The sequence below is a fragment of the Asterias amurensis genome, chromosome 11 (assembly GCF_032118995.1).
Source record: "Asterias amurensis chromosome 11, ASM3211899v1".
Classification (NCBI taxonomy): domain Eukaryota; kingdom Metazoa; phylum Echinodermata; class Asteroidea; order Forcipulatida; family Asteriidae; genus Asterias; species Asterias amurensis.
In genome coordinates this window covers 8,482,706-8,506,183 of record NC_092658.1, presented here as the reverse complement: position 1 = coordinate 8,506,183, position 23,478 = coordinate 8,482,706, and the positions used below count along the sequence as shown (strand labels likewise).

The 23,478-nt window shown below is 39.1% G+C and overlaps 2 protein-coding genes across 4 annotated transcripts; one reads left to right on the top strand and one right to left on the bottom strand.

Annotated features, from left to right (window-relative positions):
• Window positions 1–252: 252 nt before the first annotated feature.
• Window positions 253–12,441, bottom strand: LOC139944419 (sorcin-like). 3 transcript variants are annotated; one of them, XM_071941433.1, is made up of 8 exons: window positions 12,346–12,441; window positions 9,834–10,079; window positions 8,668–8,795; window positions 7,474–7,548; window positions 6,779–6,853; window positions 5,736–5,904; window positions 4,329–4,394; window positions 253–3,997 (listed from the first exon to the last, which is right to left on the bottom strand). In XM_071941433.1, exons 1-7 carry the CDS (start codon window positions 12,382–12,384, stop codon window positions 4,359–4,361), a joined length of 768 nt encoding a protein of 255 aa, XP_071797534.1. In that variant the 5' UTR covers window positions 12,385–12,441; the 3' UTR covers window positions 253–3,997; window positions 4,329–4,358. The 3 variants fall into 3 exon arrangements, with proteins under 3 accessions (XP_071797534.1, XP_071797535.1, XP_071797533.1); XM_071941434.1 differs by having other exon boundaries at window positions 253–2,069; XM_071941432.1 differs by having other exon boundaries at window positions 253–4,394.
• Window positions 12,442–12,598: 157 nt separating this feature from the next.
• Window positions 12,599–22,857, top strand: LOC139943999 (BRCA1-associated ATM activator 1-like). Its single transcript, XM_071940927.1, has 11 exons — window positions 12,599–12,757; window positions 13,434–13,610; window positions 14,677–15,078; window positions 15,516–16,182; window positions 16,577–16,714; window positions 17,352–17,568; window positions 18,136–18,325; window positions 18,695–18,780; window positions 19,499–19,682; window positions 20,940–21,106; window positions 21,567–22,857. Exons 2-11 carry the CDS (start codon window positions 13,445–13,447, stop codon window positions 22,278–22,280), a joined length of 2,931 nt encoding a protein of 976 aa, XP_071797028.1. The 5' UTR covers window positions 12,599–12,757; window positions 13,434–13,444; the 3' UTR covers window positions 22,281–22,857.
• Window positions 22,858–23,478: the final 621 nt, after the last annotated feature.

Genomic DNA, 23,478 nt, shown 5'->3' with positions numbered 1-23,478 from the left:
GGAATCCCTGATTCTACAAAGTTACTCATACACTAACAATCTTTAAAACAATCTTTAAAATTCTGCAAAAGTCCAGAAATATCATCAGTAAGGCCTCACCAAATCAATGTTGCTTGAAGGCACTGGACACCTTAAAGTATATTGTCAAAGACCAGTATTCTCACTTGTTTCTCAAAATGGTATATCAACAGCTCTCATTTGCTCATCTGTAGTTAAGTACTTGTTATGTTAAAAGTTATCGTGTGTAATTAATCGTGTGTAACTACCAAGTGTCCAGTGCCTTTAAAGGCAGTGGACACTATTGGTAGTTGTCAAAGACTAGCCTTCACAGTTGGTGTATCTCAACATATGCATAAATAAAGGCAGTGGACTCTATTGGTAATTGTCAAAGACTAGCCTTCACAGTTGGTGTATCTCAACATATGCATAAATAAAGGCAGTGGACTCTATTGGTAATTGTCAAAGACTAGCCTTCACAGTTGGTGTATCTCAACATATGCATAAATAAAGGCAGTGGACTCTATTGGTAATTGTCAAAGACTAGCCTTCACAGTTGGTGTATCTCAACATATGCATAAAATAACAGACCTGTGGAAATTTGAGCTCAATCGGTCATCGAACTTGCGAGATAATAATGAAAGAAAAAAAAACACCCTTGTCACACGAAGTTGTGTGCGTTTAGATGGTTGATTTCGAGACATCAAATTCTAAACTTGAGGTCTCGAAATCAAATTCGTGGAAAATTACTTCTTTCTCGAAAACTACATCACTTCAGAGAGAGCCGTTTCTCACAATGTTTTTTACCGTCAACCTCTCCCCATTACTCGTTACCAAGTAAGGTTTTATGCTAATAAACTTTTTGAGTAATTACCAATAGTGTCCACTGCCTTTAATTCTATTGCTCACAAGCGAAATATGCCCAATATCAAAATGCACAATATACCCAACATAAGCCATTTTTTGATGTGGCTATTTCCTGAAATTTACGCAGCAAGTGAAAACTAGAGGTTGGAAATCAAAAAATTCTTCCTGAAACAACATAGACCTACTCTCCCTCTATACCAACCATATTAACACTCATTACTACTCTATTGTGCTAGACTTTGAACGATGTGAGCACTATTGTGCTTATTATTTTGCTTATCTATTTAATATTCTGTACATATAGGTTATATATTGAGAAGAGAAGTATAAAATGTTGAATTTGAAAAAAATTCTTAATGTTAGTACCTGTTTTTTTTACTGATCTATATAATAAATAAAAGCGGTGTGTACTCTGTCAGTAGGTTCCTGTGTGGCCCATCCACTGTTGAAGTATTAAGTTTTATCTTTTCTTATGACTTCTGTGACATCACTAGAACAAACCTGTTGAAAGTACCCCACAAGGACCCCTACATCAGCCCACATACAATCATGATAAATTGACTGGCACTTAGCAGTCCAACCGACAACATTCGTATTCACAGGCGAGTTTCAACAAATAATGTCTCCCCGGGAACAGTGCCACGATAACATATGTACGACATGACATATTAAAGGATTTGGGTACTTTTTCAAAATGTCCATAGATTTACATTAAACATACAAGGGTTTGAAGATAATGATAGTGGAAAGCTTCCCTTCAAATCTTACTTACCGAGGTGCTGTAGTTTTTGAGAAATGAGTAAAACAATGTCATGAAAGTATGTTTGTAAATGATTTAAATAATTTTCGTCTCATGAGACAAAAATTATTTTCATGACACTGCTTTACTCATTTCCCAAAAACTACAGCACCTCAGCAAGTAGTATTATCAGGGAACTTTCTACTATCATTATCTTCAAACTGTGTAAGTTTAGTGTAAATCTGTGGACATTGTGTTTTTTTTGTCCTACAAAAGTTACATAGACCCTTTAATGCAGGTTCCCATGCATACAACTGGTTAGTAGAAGCAGTTTATGGTTAAGTGTCTTGCTCAAGAACACATTCAGTCATGACATGGATTCGAGCTCACACTGAGATGAGTCAGCCAGGACATGGTATTGCAGCCCAAAGCTTAAAGATGCCTTCAGGCCTTGTGTGTCTGGCGACTTGCATACAAAATAAAAAGTAAAGTATGGTCTCAAACTCTTAATTAAAGAATTTCATATTTCACAAAAATTGTATGGACTATTTTTTCCTCAAACAGATTAATAAGTTTGTGTGTAATTTTGAACAAATATGAAAGCATCAACTCTTTCAAAAAAGTTAGAACATTTAAATTTCATTTATCATCAAAGATTTATATGTACATACACAATTTAGGTTCATTGTGTAGACAGTATGTTTCCAAGAGGTAACAAAATAAGTTTATATCATTTATGAAAAAAAAAAATTATTTTACAACTTACTAAATATAAATTTGTACTTGTACTGATTAAAACCATAGACTTTATACCGCTATGTACTTTCCCTTTATATATAATTTGATATATATGCAAACTATGAACAAAAAGTAAACTGCATTATCACTGATTATTATTTTTGAAAAACAAACTTTGAAAACATATAATGCTCTTGTGCTAAAAATGTTATATTTTTGATTTTGAAAAATAGGAATAAGAACCAAAATATTTGATTTCACCACCAAGTCAAAAAAAAAACCTTGTATCTGAGTCAAAGAAAAAACCTTGTATCTTAGTTTCTACTGTAAGCAAGACTTGGGATGAGAGAAAAATCAAATGGTCCTCATTGGGATTTACACCCAAGATCCCAGGCACTCTATCTGCCGTTGATTTCACAAAGAGTTAGGACTCGTCTTATCTCGAGTTAGGACGAGTAACTCTTCCTAACTTAGGACTAATCTTAAGGTCTGCATGCTACAGTGCAGGGTTGGGACTCGTCCTAAGTCCTAAGATTAGTCTTAAGTTAGGAAGAGTTTTGTGAAATCGATGGCTGGCCAGATACTGTACAACCTGAGCTATGAGGCACAGTGGTATACTACCTGTCTCTCTCTCATCCAAAATTGTGTTATTTCACTTCTAGGGTGAATAGGTACCATACCGGTTATTGAGAGAGACTGCACATGGTTCAACCAGAAAGGAAATAGTCTGGTGACTTTTCTAACAGGATCCAGTTTAAGCCGGATTGTTGGATCCTCAAGTCTGTCTAAATTCCAGTTTTTCTAAGAACCAAAACTTCTCCAAAGGAGAGATGCTATTCATATCAAGAATATCACTGTAAGGTAAGTTTTCATTTTATTTTAAACATCAGGGCTGTATGCTTCGTTTTTTGAAAGGGCTAGGGCACCAAGGCATTTTCTCTCTGGTAAAGGGCACCCTATGAAGATACTGGAGCATTTCAAGGATACCAAGGCAACGGCCAGGGGGCATGGATGCAGTTGCCTTTGTTGCCTCAGTGAAGAATTAAGGCAATGACGAGGAAGCATGGAAGCAAATGCCTTCAGTACCTTCGTGAAGTATCAGGGCTTACTCTGACATTACATGTTTAATATGAACAAAATGAAAGGCATCCCAGTAAAAAAAACCATTTCTACCCGTTTCACATGGCACACAATGATTGAGATCATGTTCAGTGGAATGAATCCCCGTTTCGAGAGCATACAAATCTTCAAGAATCTCTTTTTGTTCCAATCTGTTTGTTGATGGTAGTGACTCTCTTTTTTGGCAACGAAGAAACCATTAAAGTTATTTTCTGCTTGAACTTGGATCTGCAGTGTAACGACTGTATTATGCATAAACCAGTCTGGCATGACTGCTGTCTTGCTGCACCACGCAGCCTGCCTGACAGGCAGTCCATATCCAGCCACCTGCAATGTTAGATGTGTCACACTCAGTACTGTTTGTTTGAGCCAGAGCCAGAGCCTCTCTTTTTTGGCAACGAAGAAACCATGAAAGTTATTTTCTGCTTGAACTTCGATTTGTAGTGTAACGACTGTATTATGCATAAAGCAGTCTGGCATGACTGCTGTCTTGCTGCACCACGCAGCCTGCCTGACAGGCAGTCCATATCCAGCCACCTGCAATGTTAGATGTGTCACACTCAGTACTGTTTGTTTGAGCCAGAGCCAGAGCCTCTCTTTTTTGGCAACGAAGAAACCATGAAAGTTATTTTCTGCTTGAACTTCGATTTGTAGTGTAACGACTGTATTATGCATAAAGCAGTCTGGCATGACTGCTGTCTTGCTGCACCACGCAGCCTGCCTGACAGGCAGTCCATATCCAGCCACATGCAATGTTAGACATGTCACACTCAGTACTGTTCGTTTGAGCCGGAGCCCGAGCCAAGGTTTAAGAAAGGCTCTAGGTGTGTACCAGGGGATTAAAATACACCACCAGCAATATTCTTACCTCACATGATGAATGCTCAACATGTCACATCTAGTGAATGCCATTTTCCAAAACCATTTCCAGGAACTGATGATAAAAAGAAAAGAGGAAAATATGACACTATACCATTCAGTTGTTGAGATCTCAAACAACATATATACATATAAAAATGGCCGGTTTAAAATTAGCTAATACAGCACAAATAACTTCACTCTACATGTATATGACATCCTTCCAGACTTGTGCAATTTGTATTCAAGACATGAAGAGTATATGTTGTCAGTCTTTCGACGTCAGAGGTGAGAAACTTTAGTTAAACATTAATTAAATGGTACATCAAAAATAAAACCGATACTGTTTACAATTACTTTGGAATCTCTCACAAGCTGCGAGAGGGTTGCTTTATCCGAACCCAGAAACTACGCATTTTAGAATAAAATAAACCAAGTACTTGGATGAAGACTATCCACAATAAACGATTTGCCAAAGATTGCAACTGGATGGCAAATAAAAAAGTATAGACTAAGGCAAACAAAATAATCTATATTAAGGTTCCGCTATCAAATGTAGAAGATTACTCAACAAAATCAGCAATTATATATCATCTTTAAGCATAAAATAGTATAAACATGACTGTAGATATCTAGTAAAGCCATATTTAGGAATATAATCAAAGAGGACTTGGGCAGATTCAATAAACCAATATAGTACGGCAGTCTCCGGTCTCAACTTGAAACTTAGTGAAAAACTCTTGAAAACTGCCTTATTGTTAAAAAATACATATCATAATAAAGTCAAGACTCATGGAATAATTTATACAAAAGTAATTCAAGTGAAATATGCATCAGCAAATATTATGTACACATGTTTGGAGTCTATGCAAAAAATCAATGAGTTACAAACAAAATAAAAAGAAATACAATTTGTGTTGGTTTACAATTCGGTATGGTGTCCACTCAATGGGAGACTTTTTAGGAATCACTGGGTGACGGACACATAAAATACCAGGGATTTGATTTCACAAAGATAGTCCCAACTTAGGACTGGAAATGTTCTCCAGCTCTTTGACATTGTGATGATGTTTGAGTATAGAACCTCTGTAGTTATTTCTGGTTAATCCACTTGAATGTATAGACGGATTGCACTTGATGTCATTGACCACAATCTTTGATGAAACATGCACGAGTGAAAGGCAATCACTGGCTGAGAGTTGTGAGTAGCACATACTCGCATGCACTTCTCCATTGTTAATCATTAAATATGGTGGGTGATGACGCTGTCTGCAATCCATCTATACATCTATTGTGGAAGGTGGAGTCACTCACGTACCAGCCATTGCCCAGGTATAAGAACAAAATACAAATAGGACTTAGAATGTACACATTTAACACCAACGCATTTCCTTTCTGAAACACTACAAAATCTTACCTCTTCAAAGTGAATTTTAATCACTCCTGAAGCATTTGTGTCTTTTTGTCTGAAAGCCTCGGTTAATGAACGAATCATCACACAACACTGAATGAAGTCATCTAGTTTGATTGTTCTTACAGAGCCCCGGTCAAACTTCTGCACTATCATTGAACAAAAGGCAGGGGAACTGAGGACAGCAAAGAATATATCAAACAAGTTTTGAAAATCAGATACTGTTTCTCTATTTGCGATACTTCAAATTAATAAAGTGAATCAGATATTATTGTTATTTAAAGAAACCGGACATATAAATGATAATTGTCAAAGACCAATATTCTCATTCCCATAGACCAATGTTCTCGCTTGGTGTATCCCAACATATGCATCAAATAACAAACCTGTGAAAATATGGACTGAATTGGTCATCAAAGTTGGACAAGAATAATGAAAGAAAAAAACACCATTGTTGTGCTTTCAGATAAATGGCTTCAGGCCTGAAGTCTTTATTGTTTGAGTGAGAAATTACCTCTTTCTCAAAAACTACATTACTTCAGAGGAGCCAATTCTCACAATGTTTTATACCATCAACAGCTCTCCATTGCTTGTTACCAAGTAAGTTTTTAAGCTAATAACTGTTTTCTAAGTAATTACCAACAGTGTTCAATGACTTTAATTGTTAATTGTACTTGATTAAATGACTGTTATGATCCAAACTATCCATCGGATTACATGAATGAAGCTACAATCCCAGTCATATCTCGTAGGGCCCCCCTGCCCCCTTTCAATGTTTATACCAATTGCCAATTCCAATTGCCGATTCCAATTGCCGATTGTGTTCTGAGCTACAGTCAACATTGAGCGGGGGGGCGGGGGGGGGGGGGGGGGGGGGCTGGGGACAAATTTGTTAATGTGAATGGGAAGTGCACATGTGATTGTTGTATATAACGTTATATGAATGGGTGGCCCAGGCATTTTGGCCGGGATTGTAGTTATTATCATATGTAGTTGCCTAATATATTAGCTTATTAAGATAATAACAGTACCCTGTACATGTAACTTACACATTGTAACCAAATGAAGCAAGCGCAAGGTGAAGCTCATTTGCATCAATGTTTCCTGATCTATCTCGATCAAATCTACAAATGAAAAAAACAAAGTAGTAGGATGTAAATTACATGAAAACACAACCATTCTAAAATACAAAGCTTTTATTTGATAATGACTAAAACCAACAAAAAAAGTAGGGCTTTAGTTTTTAGTGCTTGGTGATTTAATTAAGACCCCCATTCTCTTTGGTCAAACTTTGTTCAATTTTTTGACAGTCATATAAGACATATCTTATTAAATGGCACTCATCCAACATTATTTTATTTTCAAGCCATTGGACACTTTCGGTACAGAAAAAAATAAAAGTTCACAGATTTACAAATAATTTACAGGGTTTACAGACGGTAATGGTGAAAGACTTCTCATGAAATATTATTCCATGAAATGCTTTACTTTTTGAGAAAACATTAAAACAATATCAACTCTCGATATCGAGAATTACGGATTTATTTTAAACACATGTCATGACACGGCGAAATGTGCGGAAACAAGGGTTGGTTTTCCCGTTGTTTTCTCTTGACTCCGATGACCGATTGAGCCTAAATTTCCACAGGTTTGTTATTTTATATGTAAGTTGTGATACACGAAGTGTGGGCCTTGGACAATACTGTTTACCGAAAGTGCCCAATGGCTTTAATGTCATAATTACCTTTCAAAGCACTGCTTCCAATCTTGGATGTACTTCCACAAGGCGGCAAACTCTTGGAAATTAATTGTCCCATTTCTGAAAGAGAAACATACAAACTTGTTTTACCTCGGTAACAAACTGTGAAGTTTGATTGGTCGAGAACCAATCATGTGGCGTGCAGCAAAAACACAATACATGTACCACGGCTGCACAGTGCGACGGGTAACATGAGTGATGTTAACTGGTGTGAATTATCAGGCATGATGAGTTTTTTTCATTGATACGTAAATTCCTTCTGCATGACATAACCTTTTTACTAAAAATCTCTCAGTAAAATTGCTTCCCTCTTCCCTACACAATTTGTCCACCTTTCACACACCATAGAGCTAGGCCTACCTGCTAACATGTAGCTAAACCTCATGGGCAGTACTTTAGCTACAAACAGTAACAGCTAGTGTCTCAGTACAGTCAGTACATATTAGATATAAGTCTCCTGACGATGACTAGAGCAAGCTAGTCAAACGTTGAGACCAATTCAAAACTGACTCCACGGCAGTACAGTTAATTACGATCCTATTAGCTAAAATAGTAGTCCAGTCTATTTTCTATACCATCCGGACAGTTCTTTTCAGAACTGAGAAGTCTCCCGAATCTCCGATTATCTACTCCGCGGCAGTAGAATAAGCAAGACAGTTCCCTAAGAACAACTCTACCTGGCAAGTAGATACACAAATGGTGTTACCGCAACCAAATATACATTGATACGTCACCATGCAATGCCTCAAATCCTATATACATATAAGATGTTGAAAGACCAGGCTGCATACTTCACAGAGGTTAGAGGTAACTGCCTTTTTGCCCCTAGAAGTTTCCTACTAAAAAGAAAAATGTCCATCAGAGAGGTGCCCTTAAAGGAAGAGTTGCTTTGTCCTTACAAAAACAAAGTAGAACACTTATGTGTTTGAGATGCAGTGGCACTGCAGGCCCGATACTTCAAGGAGGCAACAAAGGCAATTACCTCCAGGCCGTCTCGTCATTGCCTTGGTGCCCTTTAAATGCACCTGTAGAAATTTACAATTTCCTAATAGCCTAGGGTGTCCTTTACCGAAAAGAAAATGCCTTAGTGCCCTTACCCTTTCGAAAAACAAAGCATACAGGCCTGAACAATGTAATGATGTTAACGGAAACAACTCTCATAAAAAGTAATTTGCTTACTTGTCTTTGTCAAACATTCCGATCATTAATCTGCATGTCTCTTCATTAAAGTGTGACCAGTTGCCATTGACTAGAGCCTGTCTCAATTCAGCCGCAGTAATAGCTCCACTCTTATCTACATCTACAGCCTAAAAGAGAAACAACCCACAACATAGTATTAAATATGATTCATAAATACCCCAGACAGTTTTGCAACTCCTATTGGTGGAGAGCGCGTCACGTGGGGGTGTTTAAACGGTTGATAATGACCAGCTGGAGCTGTTTTGTAACCGGCTGGCTTCCGCATGTCGGGGCGCAAGCTAACGTGCGCCAATATAATCACGCGGAACGCAATTCTTAGCTATTAGTAACAGCGCCTATTCTAAGCGCGCGTGCGTACACACAACCAACGCGCATCAAACAAATTCTTCACAAAGTTTTTGAAATAAATATGTCAAACATTAAAATTTTCAATCGTCGAAGTGTCTATAATTGGGTTTTTAAAAGTTTTTTCACAAAAGGGCATTAATGAATGGGAATAAAAGGGTAGTGACGAGTTCTTAAACAGCCGTTTAAAACCGACAGGGTCGTTGCTGTGTGATAAAGGCCCGAGCCTTTACCATGTCAAGCTAAATACACCTTTGCTGTGTCTCAGATCAATGCACAGAGGAGGGACAATATTTGGATTCATTCTACAAGGGATGAATTTTGGCTCAGGGCCTTGTGACATGAGGCAACTTTTGCAGGCAACTTGGAGGCAACCAACTGCAGTGCATGCTGCGGGGCCACTTTGGTAGCAACTTTTCTAACAATGTCTTACGATAACGAGAATAACATGTAACAACATTCAAATGTGAATGAGTTCTCTTCTTGGAAACTGCCTGGAACTGGTTGCCTGTAAATTGCCTTGTGTGACGTGACCCTCAGAGTGCTGGGAAAAAATTGTGAGTCCTGGGTGGGTCCTCCCAACACCGCCCACTGTGGCTACTAAAACACTGATCCTGACTGAGAATCCAGCTGACCTGAAACCAATGCCAGAGTGTAGGGTCTACACCAGGAGGTTCTGCTCTGTACTGTTGATACCCATGCTGCTGCTGCTGCTGCTGCTTGTGTGGATTATAGGCTTGTTGTGGATGCTGTTGAGGTCACAACAGGGACTCAAACCCACACTCTGCTGAACAGCTTACCTGAAACCAATGCCAGAGAGTAGGGTCTCCACCAGGAGGTACTGCTCCCCCAGGCGGGGCTCCGTACTGTTGATACCCATGCTGCTGCTGCTGCTGTTGCTGCTGGTGTGGATTATAGGCTTGTTGTGGATGCTGCTGTTGAGGTCTGTATTGAGGAGCTCCATATTGCTGTTGTGGTGGTGGAGCGTATTGTTGAGGTTGTCCATATCCCTGTTGGGGTGGTGGGTGCTGCTGCGCTCCATAGCCCTGAAATCAAACAAGTGGTGCATATATAATCAGGCATGATATTTGGTTTTGGGAAGAAAAGTAGGAATATTTTATTGAGTACTCCAAGGACTGACCTACAAACTACATGTACACACAGTGTATGCTCTAAAAGACTATTCAGGCGCCCTGACGCCATCGCTGTTCATCATTGCATCGGTCTGTGCGAGGAGTTTTGCAGGGGAAATTGTATAATTTTCCGCACGTCGTCACCAATTTATCCGCCTTAATTAACTGCATGGGTCCGTCCTCCTTGGGAGTTTCACTTTCAGGGAATCTACCATCGGCGATCCCCAGCCGCATCTATCTAGATTCTAGACCTATTTAATGTCATTATTGGTCGATAAAAAAAAAAAAAAAGTATAACAAATTTTGGAAAGAAGGAGTTCACTCGACTCCTCAGTAACTGGGTCTAAGTCACCCCCAGTAACTGGGTCTAAGCTGCATCCTTACTTCGTAACAAAAAAAAGAAATAATAATAATATTACTATTTTGAATTTGATTGATAACTTGACCGTTATTTTAATTTTTATTATCACTCAGTTCGTGTTTTTACAACATTCTCCAAGTTTTGTAACGAAAGAACTGCTTCAGACATTAATACAAATCCTGTCCAGTTTACCCTTTTATTTTTAAACTATTCAGGTAAATTGTCGAAGGCTGGTAAATTGTCGGAGGCTGGTCATGTCGCCACCGAGCAAGCTTGCCACCAACAAAGTGCCCTCTGCAAAGTCGCCCCCTAACCGGCTCGCCCCGAGTTGTTACAAAGTCGCCCCCTGACAATGTCACCCCCAAACAATGTCGCCCCCTAGCAAAGTCACCCCCTGACAATGTCGCCCCTAGCCAATGTCGCCCCCTAGCAAAGTCGCCCCCAGAAAATAGTTAAGGATTCTTTCGATAATATAATGGCTTAGTTATTGTATCGGAAAGAATATAAAATAAAGCCTACTTATAGTCTGCTTGAGTAAAAACGTCATCAATTAATAATAAACTACATGCACAAAATTTAAATTTGTTGTCAATGATTTTATTAACGTCGACCAGCATTCCAATTGTATGGTGGCCCTGAAGGGACATCGCATACCGCAAACGTGTGCGCATACGTATGCAATGTCGTGAAACAATTCGCAAATATGTGCGCACACGAATGCAATGTCGTGAAACAATTCGCGAATATGTGCGCACACGTATGCAATGTCGTGAAACAATTCGCAAATATGTGCGCACACGTATGCAATGTCGTGAAACAATTGGCGAATATGTGTGCACACGTATGTAATGTCGTGAAACAATTCGCGAATATGTGCGCACACGTCTGCGAATATTATTTGCGATGTCGTGAATTTTATTGCATACCATGTTGCATACCTTTGAATAAAATGTCTTATGATCTGGGGGGTTTCTTTCCAACAGTGAGATAAGCGGTAGTCAATGCAGCAGTAGTCTTTGTTGTGAGGCAAGCGAGGCGTGTGGTCGTCCTTGACCTGGTGCCAAGTTCCTGGGTATACACATGCTTTACAGAGGGAGCCTGCTGTAGCGCCACAGTACTCCCTAGATCGGTAACAAATTATCCACAACTATGACATCATCCTAATGGTATGCAACATGGTATGCAATAAAATTCACGACATTGCAAAACAAATCGCACTCGTGTGCGCACATATTCACGATTTTGTTCACGAAATTGCATACGTGTGCGCACATATTCACGATTTGGTCCACGAGATTGCATACGTGTGCGCACGTATTCGCGATTTGTTTCACGACATTGCATACGTGTGCGCACATATTCGCGAATTGTTTCACGACATTGCATACGAATTGTTTCACGATATTGTATACGTGTGCGCATATATTCGCGATTTGTTTCACGACATTGCATACGTGTGCGCACACGTTTGCGTTATGCGATGTCCCTTCGGGGGGGCCACCATAAAATTGTCTTCATATCATACACAGCTCTCCATTCACAACATGTGGTGAACACTTGAACGACAAAGATCGCGCGGTGTTCCAAGTTTGCGCCCAAGCCACCCCATGCAAGGAATATAAAGTTTGCGCCGTAAAAATGGGGCAACTTGCGCAAATTTGAAAAAGGGCCATCTTCAAAGATTGCGCCCAACATACACAACAATTTCGAAGGGATGTAGAATTGTGTAACTGTACTTGGTTATTAGTGACGAACTGTACTATACAGCTGTACCTGGGAATGCATGTTTACAGCTAAAAACTAAAACGCTCAACTCACTTGATTTGGGTTGTATGGCGTCTGCTGATTTCCCCACATTATGGAATTTGAAGCAAAAAATGACCACTGCAAACAAAACGTCGATCGAGCTCTGTAATGAACTGCTCTCTGTGCAGGGTGTCACGTAACCAGACTAAAATAGCTCATTGGACCCACAGTTTTGCAAACGCTCGTCAACAAGCGACTGCTTGGTGCATTATTCAAGTGGTGAGTTAGACGGTCGTTGACGAAGATTACACCTTATCGCGTATTCCTTCTGTCTGGTGTCTAGGCTTCTTCATTGCTCTGGTAAAGTCAAACTTCTTCAATCGCACACAAGTCACACATGTTCATCACAGTCACACATCAAACGTCACACATAATTCAACAGTTTAGTGCGTGCTGACTGACTGCAGGCTGACCGGCAACAAAGGTGACAATAATTTATGTCTCACTTTCTATTTAAGTATTTTGTCTTTTACAGTCAATCTTTTAAACAATTACAAATATTTAAAAAATAATAAATACAAAATGGAGGAGTCCAACCTGGACTAGTTTTAAATATTAAGTTAGGCTTGGGCTAGGCCCAAGTCGAAGTCTGGGTAAAATTTCGTACATTAAGCCTGGAAAAACAAGCACAAAAACTTGCAAAGCACAGTAATAGTCTAACCGTATTGTTTAGCATGAAACAGGCTACAGTACCAGCTCAAATTACATTATAAGTTTGTAAGAATCACAACATACCATGGAGTGTGCGCGTTACTTTGGTCTTTGCCCACAGTTGCGCATCCATCAAGAGAAAAATGTGGTTCTTATATAGGCATGATAGGGAAAACCTGAAGGAGTATACTGCTGTGCCTCATATAGCTTATAGTTGGTAGAGCACCTTCTTCTTCCTTTAAAATGCTGCTTCAGAAAGTTGGAAGATTACCGCAGTGTGGCTGGATGGGCGCACGCGTGAAACCATGGGACCGTAAGCCAATCACCTGCCGGGATCACCCCTGCCCGGAGTGTCTGGGGTATTGGGTTCCAACCTCAATTAGTGAGGACTTTTCTCTCATCCAATGTCTTGTTTTTTAATTGGAATTCTCATTGAACTTATAATGTAGGTCTGTTGTTGATGATGGAGGAGTCTCCCAGTGTTCAGTCACAATGTGGGAACTTGGAAGCCTTAGCATTACTGGGAGATGTTCTAAGTGTTCTTACAGAGCCTTCCAACAAAGTTATTGATGACACATGTATAGAGAAACTTCTATCATGGTTGGCCAAAGTTGCTTCCAAGTCAGGTCAGTCTTCCTTTCTAACCCATGTTACCATTCCATATAATGCTCAGACTCCGAAATGACAAACAAAGAAGCTTTGTTGTTTGTATTCAAGAAAAAAGTTTGTTAACAGTTTAGTTGACTGTGACCAAGTTGACTGCTATACCAACGCTAAACCCAGAGCACTGATTGGTTAAAAGTTTGACCAGGTTTATTGCACAATGCCAAATACCCATACACTCGAACTCCGAAATGACAAACAAGAAGCTTTGTTGTGTATATTCAAATAAAATTGTGTTAAAGTTTAGTTGACTGTAAACCAAGTTGACTGTACTACCATTGTTAAACCCAGAGCACTGATTGGTTAAAAGTTTGACCTGCTTTATTGAACAGTGTGGTTGCAACAACATCCCAAAATGCCCTGTTGTGCATCTCTTTACTTTTTTTTTTACACTTTTTTTTTTTATGCAAGCCGCCAGACACATAAGGCCTGGGCGAAGGCCACTTCAAGGTGTGGGCTACAATTATTTTTTTCCAGAGGCCGTTGCCACCTACTCCTAGGGCTGAAACAGGGTTACCCCTTTTACAGTTTAACGGATGTTGGCTTGGGTATCATCAGTCCGAAGCCTGGCTGGTAAAGCAGAAAGCACTACCTCCCCAATTTTACGTAGCAAGTGTCACGACCGGGATTCAAACCCACACTCTGCTAATCAAACACCAGAGCTTGAATCCGGTGCTCTTAACCGCTAGGCCATGACACGCCACTGGTCTTAAAGGATGAGGGTAATGCAAAGACGGTCAGTGAGTGGGAAAAGCATGAGCAAGGCATTTTATCATTTAGGATGAAAAAATTAATTATTGGTTATTATGATGTATTTTCCCAACACTTGTTTTATAGGAAATGATCTAATCATGATGAGGGAAAACTTTCCATCACAGCAGCTTTCATTAGAACTGACAGGAAGTCATTTAAAAAGATGTGTATAGCTCCCTACCGTGCTCTTGACGAGTGACTTTCAAAAAGTACAATTATTTTTGCAGAACTTATCTTTGATACTCACAATTTCAAACTATTGCCTTTGCATTTCAGTAACGTTGAAGAAACTCTTCAATGAGAGGACAGATGTCATTGGATTCCTACAGAAGATATCCACACACACAGATCCATCTACTGGTAACCAATTATGTGATGCTCCGGGATTGACCTTTGCCCTGAGACTGGCAGGCATTTTGCTGAATTCCTTACATTTCCAACTTGGGACTAAATCAGGAACATCAAGTGACGAGGCTGGTGTCGAGGGTTGTGATGTTAAGATGGAAGGCAATACATGGAAACATTATGTTGATGTAATCAGTGATTTAACAGAGCAGCTCCTCGTTGGGGCACAGCAACTATCATATTGGGAACAAGGCTCAGTGAGAATGGCTTACTTTGTTGCAGCAAAAGCATTGATTCACCATAGATGCCCATCAAATGTTTGCCAAGAAGCAGGTGAGAATAGAATAACTTCATAGTAGACCAATGGGAGACTTTTGGACGATCCCTTTACACAGTTCTCGACGGTAGTGCGCATGCTCAGACCTCCATGTGCAATACTGAGAGCCGCAAAAAGGGATCTTTATGTCTGCTGCCGCCAGTGTTTCAAAAGTCTACCATCGGCTCACATGTAAACCAAATTTGTAAAGTAAAACATCGTTTTTTTTTACAATAGTCATGTTGTGATAATTGTCATGCAAATCCAGCCCAGAAACAGACCCTGGTAGTCAAAGGCGTCACAGACATTTATCCTTCTTCACCTTATAATCAGCTTTCAAGACTTTACTTGTCAAGTGATGGAACATTTTGATACTTTAAGTTTCTGCAAGACTGAAAAATTAAAGCAAATTCCATACTTTTTACAACAAACATATGTATTCATTTTGTTTCAGATATTCTAAGCACTGCCTTTACAGCCTTGGAAGACAACTCTATGTTTGTTGTTACCGCATCTCAGCAATTCCTCGCTGCTTTAATAGCAACCTCGCACACTTGTGTGAAAAGAGAATCCACTGGGGACACTTTAACCTCGTCAGTCTTAATTCCTCCTAGCTTTTCAAGAGAGGATGCCTTCACAAACACATCCTTGAAAGGAACCAATAAACTATGCACTGAAGAAACCTCAGTAACTAAGAACAGTGCACCGCTCGTTTCTGACTGCCAAGTGAAACGACCTTTATGTACTTCGGATTCATTCTCCGTAAAAAGAAGCAAAGGAAACCACCAAGAAGAAGCATCCATTGAGAGGAGAGAATGTGATTGCAAAATCTACATGAAAACACTTCTACAAAAACTGACAGAAATGCTGCAAATGGTGAAATCAATGGTACTGAATGCAGTTGATCGTCGCAGACATAGCAAACTGTGGAGTTTGTGTGTTGGAGTAGTCAGATCACTGATTGAAGCTTTCCCTGAGAAGGGGCAATGGATCTTGTCTGACATGTCTATTGTGTCTGAAATATCAGAACTATTGAACTCCCAATGTCACATTCAGCCTAACATGTGCCACTCTGTTGTTGACTTTGTATCTACGGCTGTGTATACCGTTATTCGGAATACGTAAGTTAGTTCAAAGGCACTGGACACTATTTGTTATTACTCAAAATAATTGTTAGCATAAAAACTTATTGGTAACCAGCAATGGAGAACTGTTGATAGTATAAAACATCGTCAGAGGGAGCCGTTTCTCACAATGTTTTATACTATCAACAGCTCGACCATTGCTCGTTACGAAGATAGTTTTTATGCTAACAATTATTTTGAGTATAATACCAATAGTGTCCAATACCTTTAAAATCAAACAATAGTTATTTAAACCACTTCCCTAAAAACTATAATCAAAATTGTTTGACCTGTGCTTTATTATCGCGGGTTCCCTGCGATCTGAAACAAACATGGCTCAATAATTCTAATAGTCTTCAAATGTATTTTTCTAAATTTATGTAACTACCAGTGACACTGACATGGACAACTCTTCATTAAGAATCATGATTAATTTCCCATGGCAACTACTGAATATTCATGAGTTCAACGCGGCAATACAGCTGGCATCAGTGTTGCATCGTGCCTTACTACATCCCAAGGTGAATGGGTAAGTCCTATAATAATAATAATAACAGTGGCTTCTTACATATCGTGCCTGTCACTCAGTGACGCTCAAGGCGCTTTAACGTACAGTATTTTCCTGCGAGGGACTACGTTTGAATTATGAGACCTACCCCTTTTACATAGCACCATGTAATGGTTTACAAGGTGCTGTGGCGCAATACCCTGCCGATCAAACCAGGAACACCGGGGCGGACTCCTTCTCTTTTTGATAAGTGAACCAGGTCCTTTTTACGTCCCATCCAAAGGATGAAACATCATATTAACTTAAAAACTGACTTGTACCGAGCATTGGAGACCTGTTGATAATATAAACCATTGTGGGAAACGACTCCCTCTGAAGTAACCTAGTTTTTGAGAAAGAGGTAATTTCTCACTAAAATAATAAAAGACCTCAAGCTAGAAGTCTTTTATTCTTATCTGAAAGCACACAAATTCGTCCAACAAGGGTGGGGTTTTTTTTCATCATTTTCTCGCAACTTCGATGACCAATTTAGCCCAGATTTTCACAGGCTTGTTATTTTATGGTTATGATGGGGTACACCAAGTGAGAAGACTGGTCTTTGACAATTACCAAACGTGTACCCTCCCTTTAAACAGAGTGTCTCTATTGTTGGTTACAGGAATGTTAGGTTTGAGAGACTGCGAGATGAAACATGTACATCTCTGATGGACCTTGTGATGTTACCTCTTCACTGTGTACTCGATAATAGCGTACCCTCAGACTGCAAGCTCAGCGCTGGTAGAGACGCCTTGCTCAAGAGAATGTTCTCAAGTAAATGTCAATGTGTGACGATATTGACTCATTCATTATGTGCTTTGGACAACATGCTGGTACAGGTGAGTGTTTATGAGGCATCACTGTCACTGCCATTGGTTTTTTTCCTTTTTCTTTTTTTTTCTCTGAACATGATTGCAATTTGAAAAGGTGGAAAACTTAACCCAAACATTTAATCATACACAGGAATGGATGAATACACTAATTAGGCTTCAAATGTATGGAACAATTCCGTTTGTGATAAACACTGTCTACCCAGTAGATAACAAATCACAGACATACTACTTGGGTAGGGTTGGAACCCAAGACCACCAGCTTTCAGGAACAGATTCTTCTGCAGGACACAAAGAAAGCAGCACAGTACTTATATCACACATGCATGTAGGGTACAGAACAAAACAAAATCATGAGCCCGGTTCGTACTTCACAGTTGTGCAACAAATAGTTTTACAAAAGTTGACTTGTGCTCAACTACTGCGAACATTCGCTGCAAAAACGGCCCGGTGACGTCAACATTTATACTGCATTCGAATTCACAGGAAGTATGAAACAGGTTTTACATGTATGTATCCTTGATGGAATTATTTCATCTATTGAATTAAAATTTGTAAATATTTTATTTTATTCAGTGTCAGGGTAAAGTTATGAGTAAACCAAGCAGCTTTATTGATGATGGGATCTCCATTCTGAGCGTGACCCTAGGTCAAGAATCACAGCAGGTTACCATCGACTCACTCAAAGGTCATCTACGTGGATCTCTAAAGGTCACTAAGGTCATCTTAGCTGTCCTGATGAATACAGTAGATTCTGAAAATAGAAGTAAGCTATTTCATAATGTCTGAGGTCATGGGTTCGAATCCAACCCAAGTAATACATATATGCCTGTGATTTTTTTCACAGAACTCGGGGGAGTATACAGTGCTAAATGAACATTCTGTCTTGAAAATCGTTTTATCACCCCCTATTTTTTTTCTATTTTTTTTAACATTTTATAGTGCAACCATGGAGCTATCCATGGTGCAACTACCTTGGACAAGGCTATTAATGTGAAAATAACATTTGGGAGGGGGTGCCAGTGTGCTCATGCAATGTAGATGTAGGTCATAGTTCATATAGACTTTTTCATCGATCAGCAAATTTTATATGTTTATAAGTTTGTCTTAAATAAAACTTGTTTTTAAAATGCAGGTGAGTTGAAGTTGACTGAAGTTTCGTTGATGAGGTTGATTCTTGAGTTGACGACCATCTTGAATAATCCAGACTCTGACTGTACTGTAAGTGGCAACATTTTAAACCTAACTTCCTCACCAGGGGCCGATTTCACAAAGCAATAAAATTTATCACAATACAAATTGTCAGTATTACCATATACATCACACTTTACTTCAACATCACAATCAACTACAATTGATTTGCTGTTAAGATTACGGGTCTTTGTGAAATCGGGTACAGGGTCCAGCTTTCTATTGAAAATGAACTTTCTATTGAAAAAATCAACCCACCATCTCATATCACCCCCAAGGACCATTTATAGTTGGCAAATTATTTTGCTGAAATGTTCAATATAAACCACTTGCTTAATTTTACTGGTGTACTTTTTCTTCAACTTTTTCTTTGTAACTTCCCAATGTTACTGTCATGTGCCCTTAAACAGGCTGCAGTCGATTTCACAAAACACTATAAATTATCCTATCACTTAGGATGGGTTCAATGCGTCCCACAGAACTTTACTTGTCCTAATTCCTAAGATTAAACCTTAGTTAAGCTTTGGTTAAATGGACAGCTGGTCCTGGAGAGAGCCCGTATAAATTAAATAAATTTTTATTAAGTAGGATTTGAAACTTTGCATGGTGGACAGAACCACCCCAATTCATTAGAGATAGTCATTACATGGTGTTACCGCAAACCTATTTATAAATTATTATTATTTTTACTTGTAGTTTTTTCAGTTCAACCCATTGAGATTAAACTTGTTTCCTTGCCATGTTACAGGTTATCTGCAAGTGCCTAGACAGTCTTGCTTCCTTGCTTTCAATCCACGCATTGATATTGAAAGATAAGATAGATTGTATGACGCTGATTGGTGATTTGATGATCAAGAAATCCTGGGATCCACAATGGGAAGTCCGAGATTCAGTCATTGGCTTCCTCAAAACAGTGTTGAAGACTCATGCAGGTAACAACTAACTGACTATGTAATGTATTACCCTCATGACATCTCTAGAGCTGCATGCCCTTACCGTTGACACTACCCTAGTCCAAACTCTAGAGTTGCATGCCCTTACCTTTTCAGTTTAATTCAATATGACAATTATTCCATACTCTTTTTGGAAAATAATTCAATATGAGAGTTCATCAGTACATAGAAAGTAACAAAATCAAAAGGGCATATCAGTATACAAAATTAATACGTTATTAAAGCAAATAATAGATAAATAACTTGGAATGAACTATGTACAAGAGAAGAGCGAAATCATGAGGCTAATAGAGTAAAGTCAAGACTTGCAGGAAACAGTCTATTACAGACAAACAAACAAACAGCGAATCGTAAAACAAGGATAAGACATACAAGACGAACAATGTCACTACAAAATGCTGTCAACAAAATACAAAGTATTAAAGTACCAGGCTAACTGAAGACTTTAACACTACCGTAGTCCAAACACTAGAGTTGCATGCCCTCACCCTTTCCACTGTCCTCGTTAAGTCCATACTCGTCTCTCCTGGCACACTCGATGGTCTAGTGGATTAGGCAATTACTCTAGAATGTTGGGTTCAGGGCCCAATTTCATAGAGCTGCTTAAGCACAAAATTTTGCTTAAGCAAAAAAATCCTTGCTTAGTAAAATCAGATTATCGGCCAAGACTCCACTCAATTGTTATGCTAAGTGAACAACAGCTAATTACCAGTCACAATAAATGTACGTGGCATAACATTTTGGCCAGTAACATGTGTAAAATAAGCGAGCTGTTTTCGAGCTTAAGCACACATTTTGCTTAATCAGCTCTATGAAATTGGCCCCAGGGGTTTGAATCCCACCCGAGTAGAGCCTGTGGAATTCTGCAAGATTTATGATTCATAATTCAAATGCTATTCAGGTCCCTTACGCCAATGTTGTGTGATTAGTATTGCTTTTGATTTTTGGGGGTTGCTTTTAGCACAGATTAGTTCAAGGTATTTCTGCAGGACTTAGTAAGCATTTGATGTGTTTATCACACAATGGTGCAAGGGTAAAACAAACTAATGAATGGGTGTCTAATGAATCTGTATCTGTTTACATCTCATTCCATGAAACAAACAATGTTTTTCTGTTGTTCTTACTATGCATTTATACAACTATTTAAAGTTGTACAAATTCATTTCAAATAAATTTCCCATCAAATTTTAACTATAAAGTAACAAACCGTATTTATTTCTTATATTATTTGTCTAGATTCGCTGTCGGCCTGGTTCAAGTTGCATCATTTACATCTACGTATGTATGAGTGTATTAACGATGGAGACAGTTTTGTCCGAGCCTCAGCATTGGCAGCCATGGTAGATGTATCCAAGAAGAAAGAGTTGTGGCAAGATTTACTCACACAGACTGGAAAGACAGAGGTTTGCTGAAATGCTTTGAATTGCTTCATTTTAGTATGATATATGCAATTATTTAACATTTTATTTTTTAAATAAGACAGTAGTTAAAGTTAAATGGACACTTTCTTTAATGTTATTAAGGTGAAGAACACATAACCGTATCTCATTGTATCATGTATAGCTTGGCAACTCATTTCTGTTTGAGCCATCCAAGCTTAGGAGATGAGTTGGCTCCTGGGAGCGTGAGACATTGGGCAAGCTGGACAGGGCACACTGCACTGAGTCCCAGGCCTGCTGCTGTACCCCCTCATCAAGAAAGGGCACTGATGGGTGCTGGCTCAGGGTCAGAGGGGACTCCTTCTCTTGGCTCATCGTGTCTTAGCTCATCTTGTCTTGGCTCACTGTGTTATTATGTGAAAGTATTATTATGTAAAACTTAGGCATATATGAAAATAATTTTGCTTTGTTTGTGTTTTAACAGTTTGCACTAATTGAAGGCTTGGTAACTATCCTACTTGAAGATAGCCAGGGATTCGCTCGGCGTGCCACTATCTGTACCTTGACTGCGTGGCTGGAGGTGTTTCCCTGGCTTCAAACTGGTCTCAATCTGGACATCAAGTCTAGTTGTGATGCTAATGGTCTAGAACACGCATCAGGAGCAGCATCACGGATTCGTCAAGGTGTTTCGTCAGCCATGTTGGATCTGGACTGGGAAGTCAAACTCGGAGCTCTACATTTCTGGGAAACTTTTATCAATCTGTACATTTCTAGATCCTTAGATGCACGTCAGAACAAAATAGATGATGAGAAAGGTGATGTGATCGGTGAATCCTGTACGCCACTTATCAAGTTAAGACAGTTACTGAAGCAAGAAGAGCTGATAAGTAAACTCAGTAAGGTATTAGAGGATGAGGATAGAACTGTGGCATTAAAAGCATGTCAGATGCTACTCAGTCTTCGAGACCTTATTCAGTCGCATCCATCGATACAAAATAACACTTCGTCTGAGGAGTCTTGTTTGGAAGAGTTTAGAAGAGATAGTTTGAAGGAACTTAAGAAGTTGTCCCTGGATGAACTACTTGAAGTAAAGATGAAGGTGGTGGATGGATATGAAGAGCATCCTGTGTCGTTACTTGAAGACATTCTTGCTGTTACACAACAAAAAGATGCTAATATATTGTTGGACTGTTACTAGATGGTGATCGTCTCTCCTCATTTAAGGCACTGGACAACTTCGGTAATTGTCAAAGACCAATATCCTCACTTAGTGTATCCCAACATATGCATCTGTGAAAATTTTGACTCAATTGGTCGTTTAAGTTGCAAGAGGATAGTGAAAGAAAAAACATCCTTGTCTCATAAAAGGCTTCAGGTCTGAAATCTTTTATATTTGGTCGAGAAATGACCTCTTTTTCAAAAACTATGTTACCTCAGAGGAAGTAAGCCAGGCTTTACACCATGTACAATCTTCATTTTTTTTCACAAAACGGAAGACTTTTTAAAAATCAAGAATAACACAAGGGGTTCTGGTATGCGATACGTCAAACTCAACAATCTGTATTTCATTACTTATACATGTAAGGCATTGGATGAGTTTATCATTACCTAGCTATTTTATTAGATGTAGCATGGAAGTAATCTGGCGAGGTATATCGGAAATAAACCGCATCTCTGGAAACTATGTATATTCTTGTGTGGTCTCCTAATATTTCATTCAATAGTTCTTACTTGCATTTAACACATTGAGTGTCGGCCATATTTATGTGCAATTTGACTTTGATTTTGCATACTTTGGCAAAACATTTCCATATACTGAACCCCCCCCCCCCCATATACTGAAATTTGCACAACTACTTATCTCCAATTCAAAAGTTGTTTTGCACATTTTCAGAAGGTAGAAACAAGATGAAAGGTAGTAGCTTCATCCAGGTAGCGACGTGTGCTATTTTCCTGATAGCCATGAGAGCTGCTTTGCAAACATTATCAACATGTCTACTCATAAATGCACAAAGAAGAATCCCTATTTACACCAAGATTACGGGCAAATTCAGATGGTTCAATGACAGACTGGGCAATACATGTATGTACTGTTGGCGGAGAAATCTTCTTTGTGAAACGAGATCTTTAAAAATCTCTGTTTTAGAGTCATTCAGAGCGAGTTTGTTGGACAAAGCCCAATATTTGACTTCTTAATTCACCGGAGTGTGGGTTCGAATCCCGGTCGTGACACTTGTGTCCTTGAGCAAGATACCTCACTATAATTGCTTCTCTTCACATAGGGGTATAAATGGGTACCTGCGAGGGTAGAGGTTGATATTGTGAATGAAAAGCTTTCGGAGCGCCACGGCAGCTCGGGGCTGTATACTCCCTAATGGGAGCTGAGAAAGATTAAA

What these genes read in the sequence shown, in the direction of transcription:
- LOC139944419 (XM_071941432.1), bottom strand. Translation starts at nt 12,384, where the DNA reads ATGTGGGGAAATCAGCAGACGCCATACAACCCAAATCAA. An exon ending in CGCCATACAACCCAAATCAA is followed by an intron (nt 10,080 to 12,345) that starts GTGAGTTGAGCG and finishes GTTTGATTTCAG; the next exon opens with GGCTATGGAGCGCAGCAGCA. An exon ending in GCTTCATTTGGTTACAATGT is followed by an intron (nt 5,905 to 6,778) that starts GTAAGTTACATG and finishes TGCTGTCCTCAG; the next exon opens with TTCCCCTGCCTTTTGTTCAA.
- LOC139943999 (XM_071940927.1), top strand. Translation starts at nt 13,445, where the DNA reads ATGATGGAGGAGTCTCCCAGTGTTCAGTCACAATGTGGGAACTTGGAA. An exon ending in ATCCAGACTCTGACTGTACT is followed by an intron (nt 18,781 to 19,498) that starts GTAAGTGGCAAC and finishes GCCATGTTACAG; the next exon opens with GTTATCTGCAAGTGCCTAGA. An exon ending in AGTGTTGAAGACTCATGCAG is followed by an intron (nt 19,683 to 20,939) that starts GTAACAACTAAC and finishes TTATTTGTCTAG; the next exon opens with ATTCGCTGTCGGCCTGGTTC.